The 10,987-nt window shown below is 44.2% G+C and overlaps 1 protein-coding gene across 4 annotated transcripts in view; it reads left to right on the forward strand.

The window, feature by feature from the left end:
- LOC147911604 (glycogenin-2-like) overlaps nt 1-10,498 on the forward strand; it is a 42,866-nt gene extending 32,368 nt beyond the window's left edge. For 2 of the 4 annotated variants that reach the window (XM_087427848.1, XM_087427849.1), the window contains exons 9-10: nt 738-845; nt 3,739-10,498. In XM_087427848.1, coding sequence (XP_087283974.1) covers nt 738-845; nt 3,739-3,900 — 270 coding nt within the window. In that variant the 3' untranslated portion in view covers nt 3,901-10,498. The remainder of the gene's footprint in view (nt 1-737; nt 846-3,738) is intronic. The other 2 variants (XM_087427851.1, XM_087427852.1) reach the window with 2 other exon arrangements.
- Nucleotides 10,499-10,987: the final 489 nt, after the last annotated feature.

Consider the following 10,987-nt stretch of genomic DNA (forward strand, 5'->3'; position numbering starts at 1 on the left):
CACCCTCTCCTGCATGCACAGACTTCACAGAGACCCCAACCCCCTTGGTACCCCTCACTTATGCTTCTTCAGTACGTCTGTCTCAGTCACGGCTCTTTTTTTTTTTTCAGTGTGTCTGTGTCCCATGAGTACCAAGGAAGATGCGTCTATTTATTATCCAGGCGGATAAGGTCCCTTATCCGCCATCATTGTATTTTCTGTTGGCCATTAGTTCATTCTCTTTTATCCTGCTTTAGGAAGAATTAGAGAAGAAAAAGATGCAACATCAATATGGCGTATATATCTCCCTTTGTTTAAAATCCTTGGTACAACTTTGGACCCATGATTAATATCAATATTTAAGGATTATGAATTTCCCTTTTTTCCCTCAATTTACCCTCTTCTGTTAGCATCCATCCTCAGAAGATTGAACCCAGATACTTTTACTCTCCTGAAAGACTTAGTAAAGTGCTTCCATAGGCGTTCGATACAAGCTAATTGAATCTCTCTCTGAAAAGTTGACTTTGGTACCTGGCGTAAGAACTTTTAGCCTCTCATCTTATGTGAGAAATGGTGGGTGGCTCAGAAAAAGCCAGGAGTGGGAAAGCTCCCCGTGTAGGCTTTGCAGAAATGCTATCTAGCATGACCTGTCCACCGGATCTTATTTTCCCCGGAAAAAGAGTTCTCTGTTGTTTTGGTTCAGACTGCCGTTCTCTGAAGCCCGCCACAGACTAACGGTGGAATGGTTGTGTTTCTAGCAGCCAGCGGATGAAGCAGAAGGTGGCCCATCTGAGGAAACCTTGGAACGGAGCCAGGAGCCCCCTGTGGAGGTCGCCAGGGACCCCAGTCCTCAGGATGCGTTGGAGGTGGTATCCTGCTGGATAATATCCGCCATCCCTGGGGCCGGCCACACACACGCACACCAGTTATCCCAATTTCCAGCTTAACTTTGTTGAAATGAGAGTCCGTCTGTCTCTCTTGGTGCCTCCAATCCATCTGTCTATCTGGGTTGCTTGGTCCACTCTCTTGCCAGTCCTTAATAACTATGCTCTTTCTCTCTGCACAAGCTGTTCCTCAAAAGTTAATTCACGTAAAGTGGAGGGGCTGTGCTGTGTCTTCCTGTAGAGTGAGCATGGAAACCAACACACAGTGATCTGTTGTCTGAAATGAAGCTGGGAAATCAAAGCTGGGAAATTTGGGGGTGAACGTTTTAACCCAAATGGAGCATGCAACGATTTCTTCTTTAAGAGGGGAATGAAAGATGCATTCCTCCTGTCTCTTCATCTTATGGATGTTCTCCTCTTGAACTTCATTCTCTCTGGGGATGCATTTAGTGAAAGTGATTGCTAATTTTTTTCCACCAATGGTCTAATAACATCTTTGGGTCTTTAAGTAGTAGCAAATAGATCTGGGTGTTAAGCCTGTGATGAAAGTTAATATTGAACATGTATCTTAGTCTGTTCTGGCTGCTATAACAAAAATACCATACGCTGGGTGGTTTATTAAAAATAGAAATTTATTTCTCCCCGTTCTGGAGGCTGGGAGATCTAGGCACTAAGATCTAAGATCAAGACAGCAGCAGATTTGGTGACTGGTGAGGACCCTCTACCTAATTCATAGATGGCATCTTCTCTGCGTGCTCACATGGTGGAAGGGATGGGAGCTCTCTGGGGTCTCTTTATAAGGACACTAATCTCATTCATGGGAGCTCCACCCTTATGACCCAATCACCTCCCAAAGGCCCCACCTCCTTATACCATCTCCTGGGGGTTAGGTTTCAACATATGAATTTGGAGGGGGACACAAATGTTCCATTTATGGCAGCACATATTTGGATTACAGCCTGCTAGATAGTAAATATTTCAATGTGCATGACACCTTTACCAGCATTTCCCCTCAGGGAGAATAGGAACACTGTTTCTTACTTCTACTTTGTCCTTCTACAAAATGCCAGATGCAGGATTTTGAATTTATTTCTAGAGCTGTTGGAGACAGGGCTTCTTCTGAAACTCCACTGCTGGCATATGGAATGGGGGCTTGCTCTTCTTCGTGGTCAGCCTCTGTATGATGATTTTGAGGCTCCACGAATTGGTTATTAGTGGGTGACGTGGTGTGGGATGGGTGTTGGGCAAGCTTTGACAGCTCAGCCGTGTGGTGGGCGAGTTCACGACCTTCTCTGAGCATCCGTGAGATGGAGACGGGGGTGCCCGCCTCACAGAGCTGGCGGGATTCCATCAGAGAGTGGTCTGGACAGAACCCTTGTTAGCGCCTGGCTCATAAACATGAGCTCCAGTCCCACCCCCAAGGATGCTCCCGGCGGATGGCACCAAGGATATCCCCGCCTCCTGGGGATGCACACGGCTGGGAGGGCGTCCCGGTCAGGTGGGTGCTGTGAACACCAGGACGCAGACTCTCAGTGGTTCATTCGCTCAACTGAGGCGCGTTGACTTGTGTGTCCACTGTACTGTGGACGACGCTTATTTAGTATTTTGTATAATACCCTGTTTCGTAAAATCGAGGGATTTTGTTGTTTTCTCAGACACTGACCTCCTTTCCTTATCACGGACGATGCTTGCACCATGCTGTTTTCTGCAGAGAGCTAGTTTAGGATGTGGTGCGATGGGTCCCCTTGATTCCAGAAAGTTTTTTTTCCCAGGAATTTACTGAGCCCAAATCCAAGAGATTCAATTTCCTTGACCAACAGGATGGCTATGATTGAATAATAAGTATGGGAATGAGTGTAGAAAGGAGAACCTTATATGTAAAAACTCTTCAAAACCAGCATGGCAAATAATCAGAGGAAAAAACCATATGCCCAGTGGCATGGAAGCTATAATTTAACTATCTGGCGTCCAGTATCTTTCTCCACATACATACATCTGGGGAATACCGGAGTCAAGCACTTTATAAGTAAGCATTATCAAGTTAACTTTATATATATATATATATACTTATATATATATATACATATATACGTATATATGTAATATATAATATTACATATACATACAGTATATAATATGTAATACAAATATGTATATATATACACATACATGTATACACACAACTTTATATATATATACACATACATACAAATATATATATGAATTCTTATCATATGCATATGTTTAAGTCTTTTCCTAATTCCTGGTAAGAAATTTGTAGAGCAAATGTCTTTATTATTGTTGTCGACCCACCTGAGTACCTACCAAATGTAAGATGTGTGTGTGTGTGTATGCACATGTGTGTATTTATATGTTCTCTCCAATGTATCCCTTAAGAATATAGAAACCCTGCCATAGCAAGAAGAAAACCATTTAACTTACTATTTAAATGGTCTTGCCAAGCAGTCCAGAATATCATAGGTTTTATTTACGTAAGGTGAAAATTCTCTTCGTTTCACCTAGTTTGGTTATATATGGCAATGCAATCATTGAGATTTTGGTGGGTGGAAGTAATCAACGTTGGTGTGTGTGTAAAATGGTTTAGTGGCTGGAAATTAAAATACTTCTTAGGAAAGAGTGAACACGTACAGTTATAATTTATAAAATTTCAAAAAACTTAGGCAAAAAAAGCATCTTCTTAGAAGAATATCATATTACATTCGGCATGTGTTTTGTATGTTTTAAAAGCAAAGTGCTGAAGATCAGCATCCTCTCTGAGAAACCGAGATTGCTAAACCAGACGGATGCGTTAGGCATCTGCCAGTCTTTGACGGACAGCTTCTAAAAGCATCTCCTGTTGGCTTCCCTTTCCTAGGTTGACCTGGCTGTCTCCATTTCCGAGATTTCTATTCAAGAAAAGGTCAAGGAGCTGAGTCCGGAGGAAGACAGGAGGAAATGGGAGGAGGGGCACGTCGATTACATGGGGAAGGACGCGTTCGCCCGCATCCAGGAGAAGCTGGACCGGTTTCTGCAGTAACCCAGGACGTTGGGTTGCGTTGTGAGTGGTCAGACAGTCTTCTGTTGCCTGGTCCTGTTCCGTGGACGTCTCTGGTCCTTTCAGAGGGAAAAGGTGTCCAACTATGTGCCTCTGTTTATGGTTGACCAACTCAAGTGCCTCACAAAAATAATGTAGACCATAAAAAACCCAGCTTGAAGCCCACGGCTGATCCAAGCTACCTGTGCCTTCTTGGCTTCCTCAGCTGAGAGGTCCATTGTTCTTTTCACACTGTCAGCTAAAGGGAGCAGGAATAGACTTCTGGTAGACCCTTGATAACGGCCTCGTCTTGCTCGAAGGGACTCGGAAATGCCACCTTGGACAGGTTCACTGTGTCCTTCCTACGTAGAGTTAGACGCTACCGCACGTCTTCTTCCATGGCCAAGCTAATAACACAAGAATGTGTATTCGGTACCTTGGGAACCCTCCAGAGTGCCAAGTCCTTTCCTTGAGGACGAAGCAGACATCCAGACATCTCGAGGGTGACTCATTTAGACTTGGAGAAGCGTGTCTGAGAAATGGCACGGCCGTTGTTTCTCTTCTGCCAAACTCAACGGGACCTCAGAGTGCTGTTGACAGATGCCCAATTTGGGAAACGCCAGAGGTGTTTGGAAGAAAGACTCGAGCTGGCTTGGTTTACCTCCGTGATACTTGATTGCTCTTGGCTGGGCCTCACTACCTCAGTTCTCAATAATGTATCTCGTTGCTGTGCTCTCCAAGCCATCTCGACTCAGCTCTTTTCGGAGACTTCTCAGTTTTATGAGACTCAGAAGTTCCCAGTTTGCTCCACGGGAAAGCCTTATCTTCAGAAGTCTCGTAATTTTGTGAATTGATGCACTGTGCTGAGGGGTCACTCTTTATGGCCACCACGGTTAAAAACGGGGTTCGCCGTAGTAAAGAGAGGGAAGTGCGGTATTTTCCAGGTTTGAATGGTTGGTTTCTCTTGCACGGACGGTCGGGAAGCAAAGGGTTAATTGAACGCACGTTTGGAAGACGGTGAGAGGGCTGTGTTAAAATTCAGAGGATGCATTTGGCCACATTTTACGTCACGTGGAGCCGGTTAGCCTTTTGGGATCTCTGGGTGGACCTGGGGCAGCCGTTGTGGTGTTTGCTTGTGCAAGGTGTGAGTTGTGGAGGGGTTGTTTCTCTTGGCGTCTGGGTGGTTAATGATCCAAAGTCTTGCTTGGAATCACACATATGGTGCTTCCGGGGCTCATTGATAATAGCCATATGGACACAGCCTTGGGGGGGTGGGGGGCATCATCAACCATCAGGGAAAAATCATGAAAATCGTTCCAGGAAAAGAACGTCGGTGCTCTGTGCTGTGTTGTCTGCCTATGGAAAACAGAAGCCACAGTCTGACCAACTGGAGAGGGAATATTCCAGATGGAGAATGCGTGAGTCTGCTTCAGCTTCTCTGCAGGCGAGAATTCGAGTTTACGCTCACTGGTTCGTTGGCTTCTGTTGTGGATCCTAGTGACAGTTGTCACATTTGCACGCATGCTAACGCGTTTCTGTTAACATTTTACAATGGAAAGGTGGTCTGCCTCCTGGTGTGGGTTTGCACGTGTTCTGAGCGATCAGAATAATATTTTATACGTAACAGAGGGAAGGGATGCGGCTGGCTTTGTCCTGCGGTCAATTTAAATGACCAAATCGGTTTTTCAGGATTGATAGTCCCAGTAAGATGTGTAGAAATGCTACGTCTCGCCCTCTGGAGTCTCATAAGGTCTTTCCAGGGAAGCTGCCCATCTTCCCAGCATTGGCTTCTCAATTTCACTCATTCATTCGTCCATTCATGCATCCACCACATGGTCATTGAGGTCTCTATATGGCGGGCACTGTGACATGTGCTGAATCGATATATGAGAAGTTCAGGAACTTGTTGATGACTTCTGAATAACATCCGTATAAGGGGTATAATCCTTTGTTATTTCCTGAAGAAGCCAATGCCACAATCTGTGCTGTGTAATATTAGGACTACAGAGTTATGTAAGCTGAGCCCCCGAGAGATGTGATCTGATGCCTACTATCACTAATTGTTTGGTACATAGAAAAGAGGTTTTTTTCTAGGTTTTTCTGTTCTAGAAATGTTATTGAATTATTATTTGGGGGCAGGAGGTAATGGCATGGGGAGGAAAAACGTTTCTGGAGATATTGACTTGGCCAGGTGGGTGAAGGTGTGTAGATTTAGAGAAACAGAGTATAGTATTTTTGTTCCTCAGAGTTGTTTGGTCACATCATGCTGGAGCCATGGTCGGGGACTTGAATGGATGCCAACAGTCCTCGTGCTAATGATGGGTTTCGGTGTGGAACTGCACACAAGCTGAAGCAGAATGGGGTTTCTTTTTTTTTTGTCTTTAAATATTTTTTTAAATTATTTTATTGAGGTCACATTGGCTTACAACATTGTGTAATTTCAGGTGTACATTTTTAACAGTTTCTGTGTAGACTGCATTGTGTTTATCACCAATAGTCTAGTTTTTATCTGTCACCATACATGTGTGCCCTTTACCCCGTTTGCCCACCCCCCCCACCCCCATCCCCTATGGTAACCACTTGTCTGTTCTCTTTGTCCATGTGTTAGTTTATCTTCCTCATCTGAGTGAAATCATATGGTGTTTGTCTTTCTCTGTCTGGCTTATTTCGCTTAAGGTAATACCCTCAAGGGCCGTCCATGTTATCAGAAAGAGCAAAATTTTGTCTTTTTCACGGCTGAGTAGTATTCCATTGTGTGTATATACCACATCTTCTTTATCCAATCATCAGTTGATGGGCACTTGGGTTGCTTCCATGTCTTGGCTATTGTGAATGATGCTGCAGTGAACATAGAGGTGCATAAGTCTCTTTGAATTGTCGATTTCATGTTCTTTGCATAAATACCCAGTAGTGGAATAGCTAGGTATTTCTATTTTTAATTTTTTGAGAAATCTCCATACTGTTTTTCATAGTGGCTGCACCAGTTTGCATTCCAGATTGGAGTTTCTTTCTGTCAACCACTCCTGAATTAGGAAAAGCAGACCCGTGACCCTTTCTGATTTCATAGATCTCTGCTCTTTAGAGTATAATGCTGTTTGTACGGATCAGAACACTGGCTTAGGTTTCAAACCGGAAAGTCTTACATCCCAGCTCTTTCCATCACCCTGAGAAGCAAAATTGGAGTATTCTTTCTTGGCACAAACACCTGTTGAAACACTGTGGTGTAGCTCCGATTACACCTCGTATATGGAATTCTGTATCAGACTTTGCAGATAAAACACATTTTCTTTTAAGTTTAGGAGCACAAAAGGTACTAGAGATATTTTAAAGACAGCACCAGTTGTTAACCAAGATTATGAGCAGAAGGAATCAGCAATTTATAATAATTATAAATGTTTATAAACTTTATAAATTCTCAATTTATAATATTCCCTCTCAATTTATAAAATTTATAAGTTAAATATTATATTTAATGTAATAATAGAATCCTCCAGAAAAAAATGGATGATTAAGAGACTATCAGGTTATGAGTCAGCTAGGTTACACACCTGTCATGTAGCTGGGTACCTTGAAGAGACATTTAGCATTGAGACCTTGAGAATGTGGCATTTAACAAATTTAACTTCTGTAAGAAGAGAACCTGTGAAAGTATTTGAGGATCTCCCACATTTTAAGGTTGCACCGTAGTTAGCTTCCCCAGAGAAGTGAAGAATCATCGAATCAGCAGGAGATTATGTCCCCGGCTGGATTTGTACCCTCATCTCTTTTTGGAATCCTGTCTTCATCGCTGCCTCCTGGCCGGATTAAGTCTGAGTCTCGGTTACTTGGCCTCGGCTCAAGAAGAACACAGACGCTGAATTGTTGTTCTGCACTCTGCTTAGTAATTTTGCATTCAAGTGGGTTTCTTCCATTGAAGTGGGTCGGTTGAGAATGAAGAAACACAGGCCAGCCAGAATTTATAGCAGAGTCTGCAGAGCGTCTGGGAAGACCCAATCTTGGTGGGTGCGTTTTTTTTGGAAGCTGACTGTTGGCGGCTGGCAGAGCAGCCGGTCTGGGCACTGTGCCCTTAAGGAGACCACGGAGAGCATCAGAGAAGACGGGTGTCTGCCGTTTAGGGATTCTCCAGGAGCCTTTGTGAGTTTGGCCATGGGGTAGCGTCCCCGTATTGCAGGTTGTCCCTGAGAAACGGCCCCCCATCAGCACCACACTTGAGTTGGGCCAGGTTTCCATCATTTCCATCCATTCTGATGACCGTCACCTTTAACCCCAAGTTGACATCCATTCAGGGTCTCTCCTTGGGTGAAGAATATTCTGCTCCCTTTCTGGAGGCATCCCCATCTTCCTGATGTCTGACACTTTTTCTTGGAGAGGCTGACCATTGATATGGAAGTCGTGGAATAGTTGATATTTGCAATGCTGTGATAAAACATTTGCGGTCATGTCCCCCAATGAAACGTGTCTTCTGTCTCAGTGTGGGATCTTTATGCTAGCAGCCAACTCACCTGGATTGCTTGTGCAAAATGACGAAGGTGGGGTGAGCGTGTGGGGAGGGTCAGAAATAAGGGCAAAATTGGAGAGCTGGCATGGTCAAGACGCAAGACCAAGAACCCCCCGTGGGACCAGGCGGTGGTTTTCTCAGAGAGATGCTGCCACCAGCCCAGTCTGGAGCCAGGAAGCACACAGGATGAGCCTCCCTGGTCCTCCTTGGCTGCCCTTGGCTGTGGAGGGCAGGACATCTGGATTTACCGTCCCATCTTGTGCCCTGAGGGGAAGAGGGGACGCAAAGCAGTGTTGGGTGCTGGTAGCCAAAGATGGCGGAGAGATTGTTGAGCAAAAGGAAGAAGAAGCCAGGTTCCTCCTTCATTGTTGTTCATCCAGAGCAGGACGTTGCGTTTCTCATACACTAATGGCTAACTTGGCGTAACGCCCCGAGATACTGAATTGCGCAAGATCCGCAAGTGCTGTGGGAATGGAAGGGGCGGTAATCTCTAAAGCATTTAGAGCAGCGTCTGGACACGTCAAAGACTTAAGAAATGGTGGCCTCTGTCATCATGATTTTTACCCTGAGGCCACTTCCAGGCTCGGCGAGAAAGGTTGAAATTAATTACCGATGTGTGGCTGGGACGAGCATGGGGATGGGGTCGGCCATGCCTGTGCCATTTGTTATTGGTGAATTTGGAGACCCATCCTCAGAGCCACGTCCTTGAAAGCTCGTGCCGTCCAACCGGCTGCTTTAGAACCTGTGGAAATAAACCGAAACCGCCCAAACGAGAAAAGCGGAGGCTGTTGATTCAGAGCTGGCCCCTAAAGGACACAGTGCAGGCGGAGGGCACAGATATGTGGTTTGGAATATGACAAGACGTGCCGTTCTGAGGAGAACACAGATGAGAATGGGGGAGTGTGAGGAGAGGGGGTCAGTGTGGGTGTGAGGGTTAATATCATGTGTTGACTTGACGGCCACAGGGTGTCTAGCTATTTGGTCAAACATTATTTCTGGATGAGATTAGCAGTTGAATTGGTGGGCGTGTAAAGCAGATTGCCCTCCTCACTGTGGGTGGGCCTCATCCAAGCAGTTGAAGGACTGAATACAATCAAAGGCTGAAAGAAAGAACTCTCTGCCTGATGGTTCTTGAGCTGGGACATCAGTGTTCTCCTGCCTTCGGACTCAGACTTAGACTGTAACTCACGCCATTGGCTCTCCTGGGTCTGCAGCTGGCTGATGGCAGATCTTAGGGCATGTTAGCCTCCATGATCATGTGAGAAAATTTCTCAAAATAAATCAATCTCATTTATCTATCTATATCATCTATCTATCTATCTATCTATCTATCTATCTATCTATCTATCTATGTATCATCTATCTCTCTATCTCTCTATCCATCTATCATCTATCTTTCTATCTATCAGTCATCTACCTATCTACATATATATATGCCCATCCTACTGGTTCTATTTCTCTGGAGAACCCAGACTAATACAGTGCACTAAGCAGGAGCCTTAATTTTGTTAATAATGGCGGTGGTTAGAAAAGGATATGCCAAATTCTTAGGAAAGGATATGCCACATCCCGAAGGCAAAAACAGGAAGAAATGTTTGATAAAAAGGTTATCTTTGTTTGTTTTTTTAGATTAAAAACATATAAAAATGAAACAACCCAAATGCCCATCATTGGATGAATTGATAAACATAATGTGGTCCATCCATACAATGGAATATTATACAACCAGGAAAAGGAGTGAAGCAGTAACACACACTATAATATGGGTGAACCCTGAAGATATGCTCAGTGAAATAAGTCAGACACAAAAGGCCACATAGTGTGTGATTCCATTTATACAAAATGTCCAAAACGGGCAAATCCATAGGCAGGAAGCAGATTAGTGGTTGCCAGGGGCTGGGGGAGGGAGGAATGGGAAGCTATTGGTTAATGGGTACAAAGTTTCTGTTTGAGGTGATGAAAAATTTTTGGAACTAGAAAGAGATCGTCATTGCACAAGATTGTGAATATAATTAATGCCACCAAATTGTACGCTGAAAAATGGTTTAAATGGCAAATTGTATGTTATATATATTTCACCATAATAAAAAAAAATGGAGGAGGAAATATGTGAAAGCCTTTTTTTCTACCCCTGTATGAATGAATGCTCCTGTTTTTATAAGATGTGACACCAAGAGATGCCTTTGAAAAAGATTCACTACCTATTTGTTGAATTCTATATTTCCAGGAACAACCCAATGAGATTCATTTCTTGCCCCAGAATGTAATCATGCTGCAGGATGGACAGTCTGCTGCCCTGGGTGTCGTAGGATCCTTGACTTAATTTAATCTTATCTGCAGAGGGGAGAAGGAACAGAGGGGTGGGGCTGGAGGGAGGTAAGGGGCCATGAGGTGAAGCCAGCATCCTACCTACCCCCTTCCAGGAATCTCCCTCTCTCTGTCCCCATTGGATGGCCCATGACCTCCATCTGGAGGATCAAACTTTAAAAACTTAAATTTTGTTGCGTTTATTGGTTCTTGATTTTTTTCTTCTGTGCTGGTGGCTCAGCAGGGATCAAAAAACAGTTTCCCATGTCGTATTATCAAGGAAGA

This window comes from Ceratotherium simum, chromosome Y (genome assembly GCF_057802395.1).
Source record: "Ceratotherium simum simum isolate JZ-2026a chromosome Y, ASM5780239v1, whole genome shotgun sequence".
Classification (NCBI taxonomy): domain Eukaryota; kingdom Metazoa; phylum Chordata; class Mammalia; order Perissodactyla; family Rhinocerotidae; genus Ceratotherium; species Ceratotherium simum.